The sequence below is a fragment of the Cebidichthys violaceus genome, unplaced genomic scaffold, assembly GCF_023349555.1.
Source record: "Cebidichthys violaceus isolate CVI_PGR_0920_01 unplaced genomic scaffold, fCebVio1.0.p SCAF_20, whole genome shotgun sequence".
In the NCBI taxonomy this organism is placed as follows: domain Eukaryota; kingdom Metazoa; phylum Chordata; class Actinopteri; order Perciformes; family Stichaeidae; genus Cebidichthys; species Cebidichthys violaceus.
The window spans coordinates 1-25,092 of NW_027176373.1; the positions used below are offsets into that span (position 1 = coordinate 1).

General features: G+C 44.0%; 1 protein-coding gene across 1 annotated transcript in view; it reads left to right on the top strand.

Annotated features, from left to right (window-relative positions):
- The first annotated feature begins 226 nt into the window (after positions 1 to 226).
- The window catches only part of sgcd (sarcoglycan, delta (dystrophin-associated glycoprotein)), a 66,107-nt gene continuing 41,241 nt past the window's right edge, over positions 227 to 25,092 (top strand). The window contains exons 1-3 of the mRNA XM_068716628.1: positions 227 to 1,534; positions 8,124 to 8,211; positions 9,617 to 9,736. Of these exons, the coding sequence (XP_068572729.1) occupies positions 1,439 to 1,534; positions 8,124 to 8,211; positions 9,617 to 9,736 (304 nt within the window). The 5' untranslated portion in view covers positions 227 to 1,438. The remainder of the gene's footprint in view (positions 1,535 to 8,123; positions 8,212 to 9,616; positions 9,737 to 25,092) is intronic.

The following is a 25,092-nucleotide window of genomic DNA, read 5'->3' on the forward strand; positions in this document are numbered from 1 at the left end:
TAATTTGTGGGGAAAGAGCAATAGATACAAGACGATTACCTTACCTTTTATATACTACTTTCATTCAGGGAGCAGCTTTTCAAACGGCTTTTTCTTGCCTTGTCTTGGTTGCTCCTGCGTTATTTTAGTCTCCTGAAACAATACGCCTTAAAATACTTGACTTTATTTACCAAATACAGTATGCAGAAGCATGGCTGTGTTTCAATGAGCTTGGCTTCCGGAGAGAGAAATGAGATGCCTCTTTAAGAATGCAAACGATAACAAAATATAGAAGTGTTAACCATTCAATGATAGTTGAATGACATGAGCGTTTCCATATTGAATCATTATGTACACATCAAATCCTTGTAGATTTCCTCAGTATCAACTCACTAAAACTCGTTTATCCATATTATTTGGATTTAATTGACATAATTAAATGTTCAAAAAAAATCAAATGTATTCTCTTGTATTGTAAGTATACTGAGCCCGTGCGCTGTTTATGTATGCGCCGCGTTCGCCACGTTTGCCAATAGATCAGTTTGTAAAGCTAATGCTGAAGTCAAGTATCAACCACTGACTGCACCGAAACAGATTAAAGGAGATTAGGTGCGGCTGATCAACTCGGGAGGCAGTTTAATGAGTCTAATGCGGTGCTGTGTACAGTGTTCAGAGTTTCTACCTGATAATCTGCGATTGTGTAGCACGATAGCATCTCTAAACATCAGGCCTGTGTGTGATATTAAGTGCAATTTTTTGTACCCCCCACACATCGATCTTGCCAATTAGAGGAATAACAGGTGTTTCTAATCAAAATCCAGGTGTCAGAAAAAAAAAAGGAAAAAAAAATGGCAGGTGTTAGACCCAGCCAGCGACTCATGTCCGTGGCTCTGCACCATGCTGGCAGGAAATATACGCGGAGAGAAAAGTGTGTCTTCGCTTGCCCACAAGTGCTGCACTGACTCGTCTTTGATGTTGGGTGGTAAAAAAAAAAAACACAAAATTGAGAAAAACACATAATTAAAACTTAACGTAACTTTCCATCTTTGTTACACGTCAGCACTGCTCATCCTTTAATAGCTGCTCTGACTTCAGGAAACACTGACGGTTGCATTGAGTGTGGTTGAACCGTAGGTTAAATTCATTCGATCGGGGCATCTCTAAAAGTTCAATTCGATCCCTCTTTTGTTTTTTCGCTAATCTGACCCGTGACTCGAAACAGCGAAATGCGATCCGAACCGTCAGTTTTATGATCCCACAGCAGAAGGAAATACAATACAGCCCGTTGTTTGTTTCGACTGCTGCATCAGCATGTGGACAGAAACATCAGTGATTTAACAAAAATATGTTTGGAGATAGATAAGGGTGTGGAATGCATGATCAGTTGATGTATCTTTGCTCTAAAAGCACAAGAAGAGTGAACTAACTGTCACTGTGTGTTTGTTCCTCACAGGACGGCATGGGCAACCTGAGAATAACAGAGAAGGGTCTGAAACTGGAAGGGGACTCTGAGTTCCTCCAACCCCTCTATGCCAAAGAAATCCACTCCAAACCGGTAAGTCACTCACAGGAAGACACGCTAAGCTAGACACGCTAAGCTAGCCACGCTAACGATGCTCAGCTCGCACCTTTGGGAATAAACAGCATGTCCTATCTGGAATAACTGAAGCAATCATTCCAGTAGTGGTATATTGGTGTCATACAGCATATCCCAAATAAATGCAAAACGCGCATTTGTTACCTCAATGCAAGTAGCAACGCTGGACGAATGACAACACAGAGTTTGAGGACAGAAGTTGCGATGGTGTGAGGAAATGAGTGCGAGTGTGACGGTGTGAGTTTGAGACCCGGAGCCTACATCAAACACAGTGGGAGAAAAAAAAAAAAAAGAAAGCGTGTGAGACAATCCTGTTGGGACTGATACAGGAAGCATCAAACTACAAGTGGTCCCACACCGCCTGCATTTACGACTTGTATTGATTTCATTAAGTGTCTAAATGTTGCTCTAACAACGCTTAAATTACGTTTGCAGAGGCTTTGAAACCCCGGTGAAAAACCGGTGTCAGCAGACTAAGCCGAGTAGCCCAAATGTGCTCTTATTCTAAAGGGTCCTGAAACGCCCTTCGGTCAGATAGGATATGTCGTCTGTCGTGTGTTCTGTTGGTCCGACGCTTAGACTGGAAATAAGAAGACGATGTTGTCGCAGTGACATCACCCACCGGTTTGTGGTCTGTGTTTTTTAAGTCTGAAATTCATTCATTTTGGCCGTTGCCATCTTTTTTTTTTTTTTTTTTTTTAGAACCAATTGCAACCGAACGGTGATTAAGACAAAGTGTTACAGTTAACTTTAATGAACTGAACACACACTGTGTAAGGGTTAGGACATAAAACATAGACAACTCCCAGACCGGAAAAAAAAAAAAAAAAAAAAAGACTGTACTTACATTAAATACTACATCTACTAGCGTTTGAGACCATAAACTAGTGTTCACAATGTTTACTGAGGTAATAAATAAAAGTAGAGTCATTTTGTCATAGATTTCAATACAATCGGACTTCTCTTTGCAACCAGAGGAGTCGCCCCCTGATGGTCATTAGAAAGAATGCAAGTCGAAGGCACTTCCGCATCGGCTTCACTTTTCAGAAGTGGAGTTTGCTGCCTGGCCGGTTATTGTGTCAGAAAACCTCCAAAGGGAGTCGGCAAAAGTAAGGTTGTAGATTAAAGCTTGTCCCTGATATCCTTTTGCCCCCGAAAGGCCAAGCTGAGAGACTCTGCCAAGAAGAGTAATTTTAGCTTCTTGTGCCTGCGACCCTGTTCTTATGGCCACCACCAAAATATTGTGACAATAAGACAGTGAGGTTCAGTGGCAGTAAATCGGGAGCAAAGGCAGGGTCTTTGGAAGACCTTTAGCTGGAGATGGTTTCAAAAGCAGTCTGTTGCAGAGATCATAGCACGGAATTGTTCTGCTATCAATTATGGTTTTGTGAAGGAGAAGATTTTAGCAAGGACTCAAGCCAATCCAGTCGCATTTACGAGACACAACGTGTCACGCCATGTCACATCGCGTCAGGTCAAGAAATGGTATTATAAGACGAGACACAGTGTAGCAAGACATGCTATTTAAAGTCAGGCCATCCCATGCCAATAAATGTCATATCATAGCTTTTTGTGTCACGTCACCTCTGGACGAATCAAGAAAGACACATGACGAGATGTGACCTGCCGTGGTTCAGCTGGGTGTGGCGTCAAGCTGTAAAAAAAAAAAAAAAAGAGGCGACAGGACGAGGTGATCGAGGACATGACGAGTCCTCTCATGACTTAACTAGACCGTTGATACGGTAACGCCATGCATAAAATAGACATTTTGAGAGTCATTTTCACGCCATAATAAGAGAAGACGAGCCATTCTGTGTCATAACAAGACTCGTCGTGTCACGTGATCCCGTGTCATGTATTGTCATAAGACAATAAACTAAGACACGACGTCATGATGAGCACCATATGGCTCCGTTAGTGCCCCTGTTTCAGACCAGGTGGTCTTCGTGGGGAAAGAAACACATGAAACAACTGTGCCTCCGCACAGAGCCACAGCTTCAGCATCCGTTTTCTTGCAGGAAATCTTTAGCGTTTAGCAGATCCAAATGCAAAGTCTGTCTGCGGTCCCCTGGTATGTTCTGTTTACAAAATTAACATTCTGATGTGCTTCCCGCTGTCCTCATTGCAACTACAAGAGGAGTATCTGGGCCTAGAGATGTCAGAGAAATGGAGAGATGGGCCCGATAAAGTGATACGCACTCTCTCTCCCCGCGTCTCTTTATATTCCGGCGGTAATAACAGCCGTGTGCAGGTAGCGGACGGATGGCTTGATAATGCGAGAGAGCAGCGGGCTTTATCGCCGCTGTCTCGGACCCTTTACGCGAGCTGAGAGGGGAGGTTGAGCGATGGGGCACGATGCGGCGAGGTAGGAAAAAAAAACGAGAGCCGAGTAAATACGGAGACGAAGATGGGGAATGGAGAGGGGGAAGAAGAAGAAGAGGTAGCAATGGAGACGGAAACAGGGTGACAGATGGACGAGGACTGAATTAGAACGTAGAGATGTGGGAAGCCAGCGGGCGTATTTTGACGGGCAGCGACGCGCAGGAAGCCGCCAAGTTCAACACTGACTCACACAAGCACAACATGCTCGCTGTGCGATATCGCGGCCCGGGTAAAACATTAATATTGAAATGAAGTCCCGGCCTCACCAAACAGTACAAGAAGCAGCAATGAACGACTGCAGATTTCTAGTGCAGTTCTGGTGTAACTAAGCTAGCCATGCTAACGATGCTTAGCTCGCACCTTTGGGAATAAACAGCATGTCCTATCTGGGTTAATTGAAGAAATCATTCCAGTAGTGGTATATTGGTGTCATACAAGCACAACATGCTCGCAGTGTGATATCATGGCCCTGGTAAAACATTAATATTGAAATGAAGTCCCGGCTTCACCAAACAGTACAAGAAGCAGCAATGAACGACTGCAGATTTCTAGTGCAGTTCTGGTGTAACTAAGCTAGCCATGCTAGTTCTGGTGTAACTGATGCTAATGCAGCGGCTAAGCTAACCTCTTCAGGAGCAGCCGTGTTTGTTTAGTCGTCTCAAGCGGACCTGACGCCGATCGGTCCGGTCGCTAACTTGCCAGAGACACAAACGCATCACCGGACTTCTGACGAGGTGGATTTTCATGTGATTTGTGGTCCCATAATTCTCGCTTGATCTTGTAGCATTGCGAGAATCCAGCTGCCGCGCAAGGTAAAACCCTTGCACACAGGTGTTGTAAATCAGCGGGGGGGTTTTTTTTGCTACAAAACACTAAATAACCATAATATAAGTAGAGATGAGAGAGAAGTTAACAGGGGAGAAGAGCAGATAAAGGGATGGATGACTGGTACTGTAGCTTAAGCAGAGGGAGTGAGAGGAATAGTAATGCGAGGAGGTGATGGCAAAAAAAAAAGCAATTGGTGACTGCAGGAGAGGATAGGAAGAGAGATTTAAAAAAAAAAAAAAATGAAACCCAGGAAGACCCCTGCTGTGCATTGCAGTTGTTCCTCTGTTAATATGATTGCAGTCTCTTTTCTATTTAGTCCTTTCTCCATGTCTCTTGTCTTTTAGCCCTCCTATCGTTAACTTTGTTCAGTTCAGAGTTTGGACATTGTTTCCTGAATGTGACAGAAAACATTTTACTTACACGATTCAGAAAGTGACCATGACAAACTAGTATCGTAGATTAGTTAATGTTGGATATAATTACATTACATTACAGTCATTTAGCAGACTTTTATCCAAGGCGACTTACAATTCAGTATCACCGTAGACGCAGCTACGGGAGCAATTTTGGGGACAAGTGTCTTGCTCATGGACACTTTGACATGAGACTAGCGGAGCAGGATTGAACCGCCAACCCTCTGAATGAAAGGCGGCCCTGCTCTCCACTTAGCCTTGGTCACCCCCCGGATCAAACCCGCAACCTTAAGTTGCTCTTATTTCTATTTTAACAAAACTAGATGGTGAACATTGTGAAAAAGAGACACTTTAGTTGGTGTTAGTTGAGACCAAAACAGAGCTAAAATGGGAATAAATACTTGATTTATAGATTGACAGAAACATGAATTGAGTGCTTATGTTGCAGTAGACCTGCTGTATGTGTAATTCCTAAAACAACAAAAGTTACATTTTGAATATATTGTTCCCCGCACTCCCATATGGCAATTCAATTTAAAGGAGGCCAAGCTGAAATAAGCAAGATATCGAGCAACTTTGCAAGTTTTTTTTGTGTGTATGAACTGAGGAAAATACATGAAAAGACTGAGCGATCGCATTGTTGACCGATTAGACATGTTTTTCAGTGTTCTCCATCTTTTGTCTGGTATTGATGTCAGCACAGCTGCAGGTAATGAGAGCTAACGAATGAGCTCTTTCATTGTGAATCCAAAAAAAGATGGTTCTGGTCCATCGACCAAAGTATACAAAAAAAACCCCTTTGGCCACAGCTTGTCATTATTTATTCCTCTATTCTTATTTTTAGTGCAGCAATGTAAACGTCGTACAAGTTCGCCAGGAATTCATCTCATAATCTGCCATGCCTCGAAAAATAGATCTCATGCAGTCTGTCACAGATTGCGGACCAAGATTTCCTTAGACCCATCTCGTACAGTGAGACATGCAATGAAACCTGTAAGACCGCTCGTATTACAAAGTGCATTGAGACACAAGTCCTATTTTTTTTTTTATATATAAATATAAAGTCAAAACAGTTTGTTTCTCCAAAAGTGTTTGCACTGACTTCTTACAGAGCTTCAGTGTGTCTGAGCACATGGTCAGTTCTTGTCAGTTGTATTCTGTCTTGTGTGTTTTGGCAACGCTTCAGCCCCTGTGTAGTCGCATTCCTTTTTCTTTTCTTTTTTTTTTTGGATTCCTGGCCCTAAAGCACAGTTTGTCAGTAGACTGCCTCACTCTAGTTTGAAGGAAGTTTTACTTGGATGCCATTCAGGAGGCTTTTAGCAAAAGCACTTCCACAGTCTGGGCCCTGTGTGAGACAAAGCGTGTTCTGAAATAAATGTAGGTAGAACCAAAGAGCTTGTCTGACGGCAACATTTAACCACCATTAGATTAGAGATGGGAATCGTCCGCAATTTGGAATATTCGGGAACTGTGATTGAGAGTTTCCAGAACACACTGTACTTTTTAAAGCCGCACAGGGATTGTTTCTCCTTAACTATATGATTTTTGACGACAAGCGTACTTGGGTCATTTTTTAGAAGTAAACCAGAATAAGAATAACTGTGCCGCAGCATCATCTTGATGTTAAAAAGGGCAAAAGTCTTTTTTAGTCACACACACACAGCTCTACCTTAAAATAGAGCAAAGAGTGGACTATGCTCTATTTTTTTTCAAAACTGGTTAGCTCTACATTCAGGTCACAACACATTGTTATTGTCATAACTCCTTGCGTGCAATACCATACATTTGGTTGTATTTACTGTGAGAACTTCAATAACTTTGGGCGAGAGCCACAATGTTATCAGTATTATACACACAAGGCATACATCCCCTCCTCGGCTGCGAGCGCAGCACAATGGTCAGGCCGTTATCTCTAATTAAGAAGTTGACTGAGGCGAGAAGATTAGTCGGGCATAGAAAGAGCAGAGTGTCCGACGTGATCGGCATTACAGATCGGTGCCGGGCGCTCTGGGAAGTGGAAGTTATCAAAAACCGAGCAGGAGGCTGGAGTCTCAGCGCTCGGGACAGTTACGGCGTGAAGCTGTACGTTTCGTATGCATGCGTATTCGTGTTTATGTGCTCTTGTACTACTAGCTAGCTCAGCTCGTACGCCCCCAATCCCCACATGTGATCCGCCCGAAGCTGTTGACAGGAGAACACAAGATGCAACAGCTGGAATACAACCATAAAAGACGACCGAGGCTAAAAAAAAAAGTCTCTACGGCCGCGGTAGCAGCTCGGTCCGGCTCAATGCTAACTTCTGCCTGGTCGACACGATCGCTCATCGTTATGGTCTTCTTTTTGAAGTATCGCGTCAGAAAAGCTAAAAGGAAACGACAAAATTTGATCATACTTAGTCAATTACAAAGACAACTTCTCTCATCTCTCATCTCATCTTCGACCTCTTATCCGGGATCGGGTCGTGGGGGCAACAGCTCCAGCAGGTGGACCCCAAACTTCCCTTTCCTGGTGCCACATCAGCTCAGCTCTGACTGGGGGGGATCCCAAGGCGCTCCCAGGACCAGTTTGGAGATATAGTCCCTCCACCTGGTCCCGGGCCTCCCTCGGGGGTCTCCTCCCAGCCGGTCGTGCCTGGAACACCTCCCTAGGGAGGCGTCCAGGTACAAAGACAAGTTAAAACTTTTCTAATGCTCAAAATATGTGAATGGAAACGGGGCTGAGGGTCTTCAACAGTAACATCTTGCACAAACAAAAGTATGAACCCATAAAATATATAAATAAGTAACAAGTCTGTATCTGGTCTTTTGTCTTCAACAGGCTTTTTTCTTATACTTTTCCCTAAAAAATAAACATGAATCAATTAATAACCATTGCACCACAAACTAAATAAATACACTTTTTTTTTTTTTTTTCCCCCCCCGCAGGGCCGCCCGCTGTTCCTGCAGTCGTCCAGAAACATATCGGTCAATATTGTCAACAGCAACAACCAGCTGCTCACACAACTTGTAACAGGTGAGACGGAGTCAAGCTTTTCATGTACTTTATTCATGTTTTCTTTTTGATGTAAAGCATGTTTTCATTTTTCCAAAAAAAAAAAAACCCTGTGACGACATCAGCTGCAACAGATGCGCGAGTCCAGACAGACTGTCGGGTCCGGAGCCATGGGAGCGTCTGCCTCATTTTTTTTACAGATAGAGATGTAGATAAATAGTTCCTCTGATCCACTTAACGGTGCCAGCAGAGGCCTCAGTTGCACCAACCATAACTCTTGTGCTTCTTCTTTACATCCCCCCCCCCCCCACACCATTCTCTGCCTGTCACTCTCTAATAGAGTTGGCAGTCTTCTGTGAATGGAAATCACTTTGTGTAAACATGCACAGGAAGTGTCTCTCCCATTTACAAAAAAAAAAAAAAAAAAAAGTGTGCTGAAATTTGCCCCCCTGGGGTCCCGAAGAGGAGGAGGAGGAGGAGGAGGACGAAGAAGCCTGCTCGGATGTTCCTCTTGGATGAATGAGCGGTCTTCTTTCGTGTACGCGGAGGAACTTCTATTCCCAGATGGAGAGTGACAGAATCAATTGCCCGCGTGTCAATCAGTCAACCCCCCCCCCCCCCCCCCCCCCCCCCCCCCCAGCGCCGAGTGTTTTCTGCCACCGCATGAGACAAAGCAATTTGACTTGGAGTGGAGTTTGTCTGCATTTCTTGTTTGTCGTGACACCAATTACAGTTTTTGGCAGCTTGGAACTAAAACGAGCTCGGAGTATTTTTTTTCTCGTGAAAGGTCACGTCGCAACACATTGTTTGCTTCTTCATGCTATACCTTGATCAAACGTTCTTCCAATCCTCGTGAACTTGATATCTCAAGAAGGCCTTGAAGAAGTGGATTTAACTTTGGCGCAATCGTCCCCCTGGACACGAGGATTTACGGTGTTCAGAAGCCACTCTGACTCGATGGACGTCCCATTTTACGTGAACGCGTATTTCCCAGGAACGTCCGGAGGGGAATTTCATTACATCTGGCGTCAAACATCCACTTGGAAATTACTGATGAACTGATTATAGTTTGGTAGTTCAAAAGTCACTGTCCTCCACTGACCTCACAAGACATGTTTTTGGCCAGAACCCAATAATTGCTATGCCAATTAAGACAATTTCACACGAAATCTCTGATAGGATGTAATGAATTTTATTTGAAAATGTTTAGCATTCAGCGGTCTCATGAACCAAAATTCATCAACAGTACGATTGGGGGTTGGTACTGTTTTGCTTAAGTCAGCAAGTCCTGCAGGACACCTTAAATGTCTTCCACCTGGGTGCATTTTAAACGTTCGAATACTGAGTTAATTCAGTAAGAAATCAGCTCCGGCTCCGGTCGCTCCTCTTTGATGTCTCCTCTCTTTCTGTCTGTTTCGGTTTTCAGGATCCAACGGATTTAAAGCACGAGGCAAGACGTTTGAAGTCAAATCCACCTCCGGGAAGCTCCTCTTCTCCGCCGACGAGCAGGAGGTGGTGGTGGGCGCCGAGAGGCTCCGGGTGATGGGTGAGTGGCCGGCCGACGTGTACGGAACCTGACCGATGCTCATGATCCAAAGAGTGGAGTTAAAGCGCTGAGTGCTGACGTTTTTTTGTTTTTTTTTAATTTGCGTTACCGACCGTATTCGTTTGTCCGGAGGTATTTGTTGCTGCGACTTTGGTTCTTGTTCGGTTGTGGTTGGGTTGACGGTGACTTCAAGAGGTTTAAGCTGCTGCTGAAAAGTGTGAAACGCTTTCAAGGATATGAAAGGTGCATTTTCTTGACACATGGAAGTATAATTTAAGCATGACTCTTATTGAAACTGTCACTTAACCTACTCAAATTGCCAACGTAGCCTACATGCTACACACACACACACACACACACACACACACACTTCTTTAGCTGAGCTGATACGCAGTGTCAAATTGACCGATGATGGTGGAAAGCTCATATTTCCATAACGCCTCAGGAAGGAGAAGCTGACATGTAGCCATTAGCCAAATTAGCTCATATTTGCACATGTAGTCCCTCAGACAGGAGGCAAGCGACACGAAGCCGCTCCCACTGCGACTGCTGATTTCCTGTGAGAGAGGCTTAATATTGGAGGCACTATGATTAGTTCACTATGAAAACGTGAAGGCAAGCACAAGCATCCGCACACGATGAAAGCCGCGCCACAGAAGATCACCCTAAAGGCTGATGGGGAACAGTCAGGCCCTGCAGGAAGTTCCCTTCCCTGTGGTCCGTGTGACAAGACCGGTTCATGAACCCGGACGCGAGTACCGGACACGCTCGGCATTCATGTGGTTTACAATGTTACAGCGCTGTTGCTAGGTGATCACAAAAAAAAACGGATGTGCACGTTTTTTTTTTGTTTTTTTTTGGTAATTGGTAGACATAACAAGCGCTGAATTCATTTAGGAAGATAACTTGAATGCATTACGTCCACATTTTTGAGCATCCTACTTGTATTTGTTTGTGTGTGTGTGTGTGTGTGTGTGTGTGTGTGTGGCTTGTTGGCTACAAATACACCGCCATTAATTATGCAGCCGGGTGTGTAGGATTGTTGGTTTTCCCCCAAAAAATTCAGCCCTGGCATATCTGGTGTCTCTGTATACTTTCAGATGTCAAGTAAGTCAAGCATAACTTCCTCCTCATGTAGGATATTAAAAAAAAAATGATTACAACAAAAAGCAACGCGGTCGTCAGTGAGGTTTGAAGAGGTTAACACTGTGCTTTGGAAATGCTTTAAACTTACATCAGAATGCCATGATGTCACGATGGCGGAAATGTTTTTAGGGTGGCAGCCATCGAGGAAAAGATGTTGCCGTTGCTCCAATTTCATTTTTGATGGAAAAACCAGGGAGGTGGAAGACACGAGAGGAGACGCAGGGGGACACCCAAGGGAGAGACGGGGGTTCGCGGTCGAGACATTTACAGCAGCTAAATAAATTCACCATGTGAATATCTGCTGCCGGTTCGAACGAGTGTAAATAAATGTGTTTGCAGCAGAAAGTTACACTGAAAAGAATAAGAAGTTGATAATGATATCAGGGAAAATATGAACCTGATATATTTCTATATGTCTCCACTATTTCTATATGTCTCCATTTGATGCAGACATAACACTTAGCATTAAAGACATGTTTTCCCACATTTAAAACTCTCTGTATTAATTAGGTTTAAAGGAAGCAGCCGACCGCGCTGCGCAAGGACAGATTTAATCACCGCTTATTCCTTATATTTCTTCTTTTTTTTTTACACTCACTCATACGGTGGGATAATTAGGAGATCATTTAAATAACTTACTGTAAATAACGCAGTGAGCATAATTACGATATAAAAATTAGAGAGCCTGCTGGGCGTCGAGCCCCAGCCAATTGACACACACACACACACACACACACACACACACACACACACACACATGTTTAGTTGTGATGTCTTTGATTCATCATCTTTTTCATCTTTTCCCTTCATCCCCGCTCTTGATTTCTTTAATTTCTTCCTTTCTTCCCTCCCACTTAAAAAAAAAAAAAAAAAAAAAAAGTATTTCCTCTCTCTCTCTCTCTCTCTCTCTCTCTCTCTCTCTCTCTCTCTCTCTCTCTCGCTCTCGTTTCCTCTCTAGCATCATTCACCATTATGCTTCCATCTGCCATCATTCACCGTCACTCATCCATCCGCCCACCCGTTCATCATTCCATCCATTCAATCTCATTAATAGATAAACAGATATTTGAAGTGTCTCCCTCTTGACTGGGCCGCACATTTCCTCTTAAGAGCTCCCATGGGGTCTCTCTCTCTCTCTCTCTCTCTCTCTCTCTCTCTCTCTCTCTCTCTTACACACACCTCTGAGAGCCCTCTGTGTGAGCAATTACTCTTCATCCTCATCTACATTCATTTACATCCTCTCTAGCCTCACTGAGTCAGAGTTCAATACCATCACCCACCTCAGCAAAGTGCTCCTCTTAACAGGGGGAGACACAGATGGAGGACGGGCGGGGGACGAGTAAGGACAGGTATTGTTGTCTTTTTAACAGAAGGGAGTTGTTTTTGACGCAGTGTCTATTTCAAAGTCAAATCCATTGCACTATTCACCCGTCACTGTCTTTTTTTAAGCGTCGAGCTTTAGCATCCACAGCATCCTGACGTCAGCACACACACAACGAGCTTGTGTTTACCAAACCCACTGCTGTGAATCGCTGCTGTGCGATGATCACACAGGCGCCTCTTTTTGATTTCCAACATGAAACTACTGGAAGAGCACGAAAAAAAAAAGTGTTTTTAGACGATTTCTTGGACTTCAGTTGGGTTTTAGCACACAAAGAGAAGCAGAAGAAAACTTTAAAGACCTGCATGAACACTCTGGGTTTTTTTTTCTTTCTCCACATTAGATTAGTGGTAGGCAACACGTGCCAATGGTGGCATGCAGTAAATTTTTCTTTATATAATTGAAGTGCCCTCTTACCTTTTTTTTTTTTTTTTTTTTTTTTTTAAAAGTCCCCACCCACAATCCGCAGAGACCCGCCCTGCTCTACCTCTGATCGGCTTCTACTCGTTCAATAAGCTCTCAGTCCCAACGAGTCAAATACTGACGCTTGGTCAGCGGCCCTGAGCTTCAATCTAGGTAGACCTCTAAGCACCAGCTGTGGGCGTGGCAGGAACAGAGAGTCTCCTCGCGTTACATGCAGAGTGTCCTCACAGGAAGTTAGGTTCAGGCGTCGAAACCACTAAGTTAGGTTTAGAAAAAAAACCTTAATTTACGGCGACTTGGTCTCAGCCGCTGCTACGCCGATTTTCCCTTTATCTACATCTTTTTTTTTTTTTTTTTTTTTTTTTAGCCAGTGGTCTCCACTGAATTTTAAACCGACTGCTGATTTGGCTTTCTCCTTTTTTTTTTAATTAATATAATCCAAGAACCAATCGTACAAATCGGGGCAGAGACAGAACGAGAAGAATACGGGATGAACCAAACGGCGTCACCGTTGAATTCGGTCTTTCGCAGCCCTCCAGTCAGTCGTTGTGACGGTAAAAAGCCATTGAGAACAGGTGGAGGGGGGAGAGTCGGAGCAGAAACACAGAGGGGGGGGGGGGGGGGTGCCAATGATTTGCCAATTACTCCATTTATCTCCACAGCCCTTTGATGAGGCCGCTCATGGCTGCGCCGCTAATCAAACACATTGGCGACCGCTGCCTCGGCAGAAAGAGACGTCCCTCTGAGTTCCCGACGCACCTTTTGAGCGTGTGCCTCCGTGTCTCTGACTATTGCTTTATAATGTGTCTTTGTGTCTGAACTTGATGAGAATTGTCTCATGTCTAAATGGCCGCTGCAGGTCTTCACTTGAAGATTTTTTAATATCGCTGCCGGTACGATGTACCGGAGTCTCACTGCCGCTCCCAAAACAATATTTTTTTTTTATATTAAACGTCTTGAATTTGTCCGGTTTTAATCTTGTCCGAACAACAATGATTCTGACAAACAAGTATAATCCAAATAATTGAAGAATCTAGCATTTAGTGTCACACGTTTCAGTGTTCGATTCCACAGACATTGTTAGTTCTCTACAGGATTGTGTTTTGTTGCATTGCTGCGTGGCGCATTGCTTTTACAGTCGCACAAGATACTTTGTAACCGATTGATTGAGACGCATGTTTAAATGCGCGCTGCGTGTATACATCTGCAGGAGGCACTTATCTGTGCGTGTGATCCCGTCCCTCTATCACACAGGAGTAAAGTAGCAGCTGTAAGTGTGCAGATAAGACTATAGGGACGAGCTGCTGTCTGTTGACGTATGAAGGGACGGTCGAGGCTTATAAAGCCCGCCACGTGTCGTTACCAAGTCCGTCCTTCCACGCCGATAAAACCCATAATTATAACCCCGCATATAACTTTTAACTGGCTCCGACCGAGGTCATTGGAATTCCATGTCACTGCTATCATTGGCTTCGTTATGGCTCTTCTCCGGCTATTTACAGTCCAGTCAGACACGCCGACGGGCTCCCAGCAGACCAACAGTAAATGAGAACGCAAACAGGGGGATTCGTGTGATTGGCTGGGTCAAACCATAGTGAAAGTACTTTTTTTTTTTATGGTTTGTTTTATCCCCGCTTTGGCAGCAGATCAGTTTGTTACATGGGAGGATGTTACACAGATAATTACACAATCGTCAGATTGAGTTTAAGTCTCTTTTTTTTCCTTAAATAGCATTGCTCATATAGGGTAAAAAAAAAAACTCTTGATTCTTTAAAGAGCGGAAAGCAACGACTTCTCCTTGTTTCCAAAAAAATGGTTCCATGAATTGATCTTTCTATAATGTCAAACGTTAGTCATGAGTTACATTACATTACAGTCATTTAGCAGACGCTTTTATCCAAAGCGACTTACAATTCAGTGTCTATCTACACACAGTAGGCACAGCTACGGGAGACATTTTTGGGGATTAAGTGTCTTGCTCAAGGACACATTGACATGAGACTAGTAGAGCCGGGGATCGAACCTCTGATTGAAAGACAGCCCTGCTCTCCACTTATCCACGGTCACCCGTATTTCTAGTGCAAATAATAGCAAAATGTTGTAGTTCAGTTACAAATGTAATCGTTTAATCCTATTTTTTTGTAAATTGTAACTCCTTACATCATGTTCTCTATAATGCACAGCATGTCATTCTGATGGAGAATACAAGACCACATCTCTTTTAATGTAATGTTTTATGTATGTGTCCAAAAGGTCAACATGACAGGTGAATGTAGACTGCAGTAAATCTTTACAAAAAAAACATACAAATAATTCCTTTTTCAACCTATTTCTCTTGAACCAGCAATTAAAAAAAATATATAAGGGAATCTTTTTTCCGTAAAATCAAAACCTGAAGGGCAGCAGCTGGTAGAGCAGCAGATGTTTGTGAGTCACCGGGTCAGCGGATATTTCCTCCTACATATTTCCCGTTAGCTGCACCGGCTCAGACCAGGCCTCGAATCAAACTCCAGTTCCAAAAAAAAAAAATAAGCACTGCTCACCCATGCGATGCGTTCATGCTGTTTTCCCCCCCTCAGAGCTCGGGGGGGGGGGAACTGCAGAGCAGCCGACTGGACGGGTAAATACAGAATCCAGCTTATAGCGAAGACCGGACAAGGCCAGAGGTGTTTAAATGTTCGCAAGGCTGAGAGTCCAGAGGGAGAGATACCGGAGTCACCTTGGTGCTCAGGATCAGAGTCCTGTTAACACCCTCTGCTTTGGACAGAACCAGCGGCAGGAAGGACTAACCTGGTTGCTTGCCGGTCTGCGTGGGATCCAGAGTTATTAAAATACTCAAACTAAACTGAAAAATTGCAGACGCTAACAAAAACTTAAAGCTAAATTAAATTAAAAAGTCAAAACTAGAACTAAAATCCAACACCACGATGCTCTACATCCAGTTTTGGAGCGTTGTCAGTGACTGGCGCTTCAATGGTTACATGCATTCATGCTTTCATAACCCATGGAAACAATGTTTTCCTACCCAAGGGCTTCGAGTTGCCCAAACCGCAATTCTATAGTTCTATAGACGCGCTTTATGCAAACGGAGCAGAAGTTCTATATGACCTTAATGTTTCCTCCCAAACCTATTAGCCGCTGTAAATGACTTGTATATGAATGTAATTCGAAGACACGGTTGACTCGCCCCCCCGACAGGGACTTTTCCAGCCGTCTGACAAGCTTGAAGCGTCGAGTGTAATTGCAAACCTTTAGGTGAGAAACTAATTGGCCCGAGTTTGAAATGAATCCGGGTGTTGAAGGTAAGTGTGGTCGCGGATCAGAAGAATACACCGGAATGTAAATCGTCTTCCGTTTTGGAAAGCTTCTTATTGTTTCGTGTGTTTCAGGAATGTTTTCACGCTCACATTTCAGCTTTTTTTTCTTTCTTTCTTTCTTTCTTTCTTTCTTTCTTTCTTTCATTCATTCCCACATACATGCAAGAGCAAAAAACACCCTGCCTCGCAATGACGACTTCAAAAAAAAACAAGAGCCCCACAACATAATGACGTTACCTACTGATGTGTTCCACCGTACGAGACGTGTGTTATCAGCAAGCCGGGCTGCTTTGATGCACTCACTGAGTAATTACCACTCCTACATTATGATCCCTCGGCCTCTTTCATATTCTGTGCAGCCAAAATCAAGGGGGATGGCTGGATGATTAGAGAAAAGCTTTGTGAAAAGAAAGGGAAAAACAAATGCGTAGCGTTTGCGCTGCAGTGACTTCGTCTCGTCTGGCAGTCTTAAGATGAGAGTCGGACGGCTCTTTGGTGAAAATCGTGATCAATGGCCACATTTACATCCCCCAAAACATATTTAGCGTCGTGATGTTACACATCAGGAGATCAAAAATCCTTCGAGAAAACTACCGTGAGAGGGGGGAAAAAAAACATCAAAGCGTCGTGCTTTTAACTCGTCGACGATGTTTCAAATGTTTTGTGAAGTTTAACGGGCTTCATTTCTAAAGCTTTCGTAGTTCGAGGAATGCACAATGAGCAGGACAGCTAGACATGAAACACGATCCACGACAGTTCTTCACTAAGCAGCTGATGGAGGTGTAGTGGAAGGGGAAATATATATATTAAGTTAAAGATGGATTACATTAATAGAAAATACATTTTCTTCCTTTTTATTGCTCCTCTGCTTGAAATGAACTTCTAGATCTCTATTTTAAAAGGTACGCCCACGCTAAACCACGTCATCAAATAAACAGTAGAAGACAGTATTCTACGTCTGTGGCATGTCGTTACACCTGTATCAATAAACCGCACATACAGTACACACCTATGGACCCAACCGACCACCAGCTCATAGTTTACAGAATCAACTGCAAGCCAAACTGTCGTCATACCGAACCCATAACAGAAGTCAGAGTTCATGTGGAGTCGCGTAAAATGTTTAAAAGAAGCGTTGACGGTTTTACAGTCTGTGAAAACTCTTGTATGACGTCATCTGTGGCTCTGGAAGAGCTTTGCTAAGTCTGAGTAAAGGAGATAGTGCCGTCCCACAATTCCTTGCGGCAGCAACATTTTAAGCTAGGCACCACGGCTACGCTAAGCTACGTCGATGTTTAATTCTACTTTATATATATAAATTGAAAACATCCTTCTTCAGAACGGAATCTGTGCCTCAATTGTACAGCATTGAGTTTGTCACTGTACTAATTTTTTGTTTTTTCAATAAAGTTGCTAGAAAAAAACAAACATATCTTCGCGCTGTAGTCGTCTTTTCCTAATTGTATTGGTGATGTTTCCCGTTAAGCTCAGAAATAGTGGTTAGGAAACGATGTGTGGCGTCATTTTTTCTAGCTGTTTATCAGGCAGGGAGTTGCATCATGGGAGATGTAGGACCCGGTGGTTTTGGAGTTCAACCCATGCTTCTGATTTTGAGTAGTGGCACAACCAAATCAATATCGTACGAACGGAAAACCAAACCTTTTATATTTCAACTTGTGTTTCTGCAGACAGTCCTTTAAAGACTGAGCCCCCCCACCTTCCAAAGTCCTTGACAAAAATCACATCAGCAGTTCAGCTAACATGCAGTGACACGTGGGACTGAGGCAACATCTGCATCTCCCACTCCTGGTCCTTCCGAGACCGTGCTGAGGATGATCTGCTGAAAGCGGGATCAGAGTTTCAGGTGGCAGATGGATGAGACGGCGCCAAACCCGTAACTCTTTTAACAGCCTCTTTGTATAATGCAACGCGGCAAACTGGAAAAGAGAGTGCAAACATTGAATGTTGAACTTGAGAGAGAGAGGGTAATGCGTGTTTCAGTTAAAGGCAAAAAAAAATATATATGTTTAAGCGGGATGATTATATAAACGGCTTCCAAAGTGCAGAGAACCTCTGGTTGAACTCTGCCGGATTCGCCTGAGTCTCCTTTTTGATATTTTTGGCTGAACTTTGACTGCAAAAAAATTCAGCTGACTTTGTTTCTGTTTTTCAACCAGCTGCAGAAGACATGCAGAGAATGTTGCATAGATCACTTTGTTAACGCTGGCAGAACATGCGATTTGTTTGTTCCATCGAAAGGTCACAGACTCAAAAGTGTGTGTGTGTGTGTTTACCGTGGGATAACTTCACCATCAGTACCTCGGCGCTGTGGCGGCATCACAGCCAAAGGGTGCGTTTGATTTAAACCCCACAGGCAAAAGAAAACATTGTCTGTTTCGCTTCTGAACCGTGTCTCCTTTCAGACTGGCGGAAAAGGAGACACGGTTTGTACTTGTACTTAATGTTATCTTGCAAAATATATGTAATTTTTTAAATATTGATACTTTTTTATAGCTGACAATTTAATTCTGAAAAACATGTAAAAAAAATGTCTGTTGACTGCTGACTTTTGGAGTGATAAAAAAAACATATCCAAAATTCCCTGTGTAGAAACCTTTTGACTTTTAACAAACAAAAAACAAGAAATTTGAACGTAGCTTTATCCAGTATTCAGATCTCTTTCCTGCAAGGTATGCAAATATTATTGATTGATTTCACAGTGAAGTGACTTTTGACCTGACCTGATAGTCTCTGGAGAGCAAGTAATTATGATAATCCAGTGTTTGCAGTTTTGGACAAAAGATGCTCTGAGCCAATCTTCCCCCTGCAGCAAAAGCAACCGCTCGAATATAAAGTTCTGCTAAAGAAGCCGAATCTGGTCAACCCGTTAATACGGTGTTTCACAGTTCGTAGGCAATTTATTTGTCTTCTCACTGTGCTTTCTCACACATGAAAAGGAAATTCCAGATTTGAGCCCCCTTGTTCATTCTGTACTTCACTTCCTCCTCTTTACCTGGTAAGAAAAGGCCAAATTAATAAGCTCTGGGGTCAAATTTGTGAACTGTGAGTGGAAAATAACTGTTTAGCTCACCTCATTAAATTGTAAGACTCACTGGATCTGAACATCCATGATGGAGCCCAGAACCTGAATTGGTGCAATCATTGTGGTCATGACCTGCAGCAAAAGCTCAATCTAACAAGAACTCCCTGGGAGACAAAAAAAAAATACAAAAATTTGGGATACGGGCAGGAAAACTTCAGGAAATTAATTGGAAAGTTTATAAAAAAAAAAAAAAAAAAGCATCACCTGACAAACAAAGCTCTCTCTCTTGCCCGGCTCCTCTTACAGTTGAGTTCCGGGATTGTTTTAACAGCAACTTTGACCTCAGCTTTCTTTTCCTTCAAGGCTCAGGTAGAACGGCCTGAAAAAAAGACTGAAAAAAAGACCCGAAAAAAGTTGCTCGTGGATCAGCCGCCCTCTGCGTTCTTGCTCCGGGAGGTCTGACCCGCTCTTTCTCGGCTGTTTTGTAATAAGGGAGTCTCTGCTTATGTTTTTTGATGTTTTCCTTCCGGGCTGCTCAGAAGGAAGCTGGTATTATTCCGTCCCTGCCTTGTGCCCTGCGGACCCTCAGCAGCCGGAAAAGCCAACCTTGCATCGGCCTTTTGCCGCCAGGGTTGTGCCTCGGACGTTACGAGGCCTCTGTTGAAATATTTGCCCTTGGGAGAGCGTCTTTTTTTTTTTCTCTCTCTCTCTCAGACTTGACTGTGTGGACTTTTATTGCTCTTTTTATGTGCTGGACTATTTTTTTCAGTGAAGACAGACAGGGAAGATGGGACAAAAGCAGAGGGTGATAACGGGCCACAAAGATCGCAGAACAATTTGGAACCCAGGAAGTTAAATCGAGCCCCCTGAGATAAGTGCTATTTTTTGCGCTCGGCGTTGAGCGTCCCAGGAGCAATCCCTCCTCGCTGCTCCCATCTCGTAACATGAGCCACCGCATGGTTTGTTGCACAGGATCATCCGAGGACACGTTTTATAGAAACAGTCCGAAAAACTTGGAAAAAAAAAACGTTTTGCAGGATTCTTGCAATGGCGCAAGAAGGCTTTTTGCTCTTCTCCAGACGAGCTTTGGCTAGAGTTAATTGACAGATGGTTCATCCAATCACCTGCCAAGTATTTATTTTTTTTCTTCCGAAACAGTTTCTCCAATGAAGGCTTCTGAGACGGTTCAGTGTTACAAACCATCAGGCGGGTCGGGTTGTGAAAATGCCAGCCCGGTTTCTCGACCCTCCGAGTCGCCGCCCAGTTCTCTGATCCGACCGGCCGGTTCTCACTGACAGCTGCCCTCCGAACACGACGTCAGAGTGAAGGGAAACAAAATCTGATTATCAGGTTGATTTCTGCGCTCATAGACGCAATGCTACCGAATCAGCTAATGCCCGTACGTCAAAACTCGTTGTCGATGCGTGAAATAATATATTTTAAAAAAACAGGAAGAGCTGACATCAATGAGCAGAAACAGAATACTACGAACGGTCTCTTCTGACTTATGAAGTTTCAAACTTCACCGACATATTTTTAGAACTTTAGAACTTTAAGCAATAAAATCCTTTCTTGTGTCAAGTCTGATCTAAGTGACACCAATATCCATCCCTCTATATATATATATATATAGAGTATATATATTGTAATGTTCATATTACAGAAAGACTGAGCAGTGACTGAGAACAAGGTGTCTTAGCTATTTTGAAGGCTTGTTAGAGTTTTAGCGCAACACAAAATGAAACATATTGCTCTGTGGTAAGCCTCGGCTAACAACTCTGCACCAGAGGGGGGAAAAAAATATCTACCCTCACATGAAACTACCTGGGTGATCTTCATCTTTATGTTCCATCAAACCTCTCCCAGGCTCGGCCATATATCCGCCCCGAAGGCTTCAGTCTCCGACTTTTATTTCCAGCCCTCCTTGCCTCAGAGTGGACACCGTTAAGCCGTAATAAGACCATAAAAGACACCTCAGAGTTACTGCGTAGGGGGACGTCGCGGCGGAGGATTTATTCAAGGCGAGACGGAGGCAGCCTACATTTCACGGTTTTTATCTGGTGTGAATGGGAAATGCGCTCGTGTGCGTGCGCCCATTGGATTCCTGTCAGCTGACCACGTTAAGGAGATGATGAAGAATCCATTAAACCCCAGTCACTGCAGCAACTACTGATCTGTGTTTGTGTGTGTGTGTGTGTGTGTGTGTGTGTGTGTGTGTGTGTGTGTGTGTGTGTGTGTGTCTGTGTGTGTTACAACTGTTCATCTCTACTGCATTGGCTTTCAAGCAGACCATTAAAATGAGTGGCGAACTGAGGAGACACTTGTTAAACCCATGGGAGTTTTGGAGATGTATGCTTGCGCGTTGAAAGCACATCCCTTGATTACCGCTACCGGAGCATGGTAGCTTCACTTGTCTTTAGAACAACCCCCCCCCCCCCCCCCCCCCCCCCAATGGACGTTTAGTCACAGGTTCTGTACGTGTGTGTGTGTGTGTGTGTGTGTTTGTGTCCCTCACACCTGGCTGGCTTCAGGGTTCGAGGACATCTCCCGCAGCCTTGTTTCATGGCCGACGTAAATCCGGTCGCCAGCGGTCATGAAGCCAGATTAGATTGTAAGCATGACGGGGAGGGAAGGCGCTCTCTCTCCCCCCCCCCCCCCCCCCCCCTCAGCTGGCATCGACCCTGACAAACGAGACGCTTTTCTTTTTTTCTTCCCCTGGCGAAGTTTGTTTGCTGAGATCCCCGGCTGGCATTGTTTTGTTTTTCCAAAAAGCACTTCTATGTCAGTGACAGGCAGTCGGCGTCCTAGTCGAACGTTGAGGAGTGTAATGTCCTCTCTGTCTTCATGCCCCCCCCTCCCAACACGTAATGGGCCATCTGTGCGCGAGAGAAAGAGAGTGCAGTTAGCGCTAATGCAGTCGTAACATCTAGCATGGAAGCATAACCGACAGCCATGATGCCATTCTCTCAACACTGATGGCTGAGCTTATTTTAAGGTGACTTTCGCTGTCATCTATGGCCTGTCCATATGGTAAAGAGGAAGAAAGGGGGGGATAACAGGTCCACTACGATATGGTTCCTCTGGAGTCGCCTGTGTTGTACATGTGTAAGACTGTGATGTTGTTGACTGACATAGATCATGAGATATTTCTGTTATTCTGTCGTGAATAAATCGAGCAAAATATGAACGAGTTAGTACAGAAACATGAATGGAATTTTGGCACAATGGACTGAACTGAGCTGATTCAAATTTGGTGGTCAAAGGTCAATATTTCCTCAAAATATTTTCCTTGGAATTGACGTGCTAATTATGACAATTTTACACAAATTAAATGATGACATTGTGAAAAGACGTGGACGTAAACTCCAACTGGTTTACGGAGGCATACGACCACGAGTCGACGATTCCAGTTGTTTTTTTTTTGTGCGTGAAACAGATGGTTGCAAATGGTTGGAAGATCAAACCGTATCGAGTGACTACAAAATTGGATCCCGACCCCGAGGTTGAGAAGCTCTCATTGTCACCGCCGCGCGTCTCTCTTGTTGACTTGAAGAGCTGCGGAGACGCCGATTAATGCGCACGCAGGAAGGCGAACACGAAACAAGACAAACACCAGTCGTCCCACCTCCACGTCGCGTTCTAATTGTCAGGATGGATCCTTCTTTTTGTTGTCGTTGTTGTTGTGTAACTAATCCGCTGCTTGTCATTTGCCCTCATTTGTGTCTGCCATATGGCTCTCTCATTATCATTTCAACAGGCACTGATTGAATTGGAGGAATACGCAGCGAGGATTTAACAAAAAGCAAATTCAGCCTGGACACAGGGCAAGTGCTCAAAAACGTGCATTGGTTTTGTTTCACTGCGTTCAATAAGCAGCATCAAGATACACGACGCTGTTCTTTATTCATTGACGAATGAATGTATTCATGAATTAGCATTTAAAAAAAGGAAAATAAACACCTGACGGACGTAAATAAAACCCCTGACTTTAACATCGGAAAATGGAGAATTTCGTGGACGAGTTGAGCGTTGGAGTCCGATCGAGTCCTGGATTCCGTCCTTTATACACAAAAAAAATGCAGAGATTCAAGGGTGAAACCGAACCCCAGGAACAACACAGTCATTACAAAAGCAAGAGCTGTGAAATGAAGAATACGTTTTACCTTCAAACAGAAACACCTCAAAATGACTCCTACCACACAGGAGGCCATATCATGACGAAATAGGCAAAGGCAATCATCAGGCAACAATAAAGGGTAGTTCATTTCCTGAAAAGTCAAGGCACAGGGCTTCATTAACGTGCAATGCTAAAAAAAAAAAAAAAAAAAGCCTTATCATCATGGCTAGAGGACTTCAAACGAGACCAGGGTCAGAGAATTGCACTAGATTACCCCGATGAAGGCCGCCAGCCTAATGTGTTGGTCTTACAACAAGGTTGCGCAATATGCAATACGGCGCGCGCTGCGTTGCTGGAGTTACGGCCTCAATAAGCGAACTAAACGAAAGAATAAGAGGCTTTTAAAAGGAATCGTCAGTCAATATGTCGCATCTCCCGTTGTTCAAAACACACCCTCCTCGTTTGGAATGACGCCACGTTTGACTGAAGCTGAGTTCTTGTCATTTGAGGATTTTAATCGTCCGTTAGCGCTGCAGGCTCCCCCCCCCCCCCCCCCCCCCCCCCCCCCCCCCCCCCCTACTTGTTAAATGTGTCCAGTGGCTCGTTTTGCTCCGTTCAGCCCAGATCCTCCTCCGGCTCTCTTTGACCTGCCGTAATGAGACGGAGGAGAGCGGAATGCATCTCGTGATGAATTTTGCAATCTCACTGTCCCGTTGTGAGACTAAAGCCTGTGGGCCCCCCCCCGTCCAGCCCCTGACCCTCATCAGCTTCCAAGTCCAACCCGCACCTTCATCCTCCTCCTCTTTCTCGACCTCCCTGGGTTTAATCACCGCAGTTATTAGGAAGAAATAACTACGAAGACAGAAAGGAAAGGAAAGAAAAGGTGAGGTGGAAACAAATGGAGAGAGAAAGGTGGGAGGGAGACGGAAGATTTGACATTCAGGAGAGCTTTTTGAGAAGGTAGGAGATAGGGGAAGAGGTGAGGAAAGGAAAGGAAAATGAAGGATGGGAGAGGTCTAAGGAGAGAGAGAGAGAGAGGGTTTCGTATATTGTACAGATTTTAAAGCAACATCGGGCAAATTTGTTGTCTGTGATATTGGGCAATATATATATATATACAAACTAAAATTATACAGAGACTTAAGTGAGGGAACTGCTGTGTGAGCAACATGACCTGAAGCTGCGTACTGTCAGCGGCTCCTGCGTCTTCCTTCGGTTACAGATTTATGTCATTTTGTTGGTAAATGAGTGGAGACGCAAACCACAGCCAGGACGGATGGCACCAATTTCCCAGCGTTGGGCCACCCGGAGCAAAAAACGTTTCAGCAGCGACTCGCGGGAGGTTCTTTAATCCAGAGGATGAGGCGACGGCGTTTACTCTCTTTATCTGGCTGGAAGCTAATAGCAGTCGTGGAATTAAATGAAGGGGAGATGTTTTAGGTACGGAAATTGCTACGATTGTTCTTATTCTCCCGCTGTTCCACAAAATGTCTGATGGTGGGGGAAAAAAAAAAAAAAAAAAAAGATAGCATTAATGGAAGGAAAGTAAGCATCCGAGTGTAATAAGAAGGAGGAACTCACCGAAGCTAAAAGTCGCTTGACTTTTTGCACATTTTGTAGTTTCTCGTCGGTTGTAGCGGTACAGGTTATGCTTGCAACATATTTTTTTTTCCCCCCCAGTTTGTGGCGTTGAACATGCTTATTATTACAGCTCAACATAATGACACATTGTAAATACGCACACACAATCTTATTAATGTAAATCAGAGTGTTTTGTTTCTGTGTGTGTGTGTGTGTGTGTGTGTTTGGAGGGAGGGCTGACAGCGCTGGTGAAGGGCCGTTTAAGGTGGCTGCTGTAGTTGTGGTCTCCCAGGGGAAGGTTTTTGGAACAGATGGCTGGTTGGGTTGTAGACCTAATAGAAAGCATAC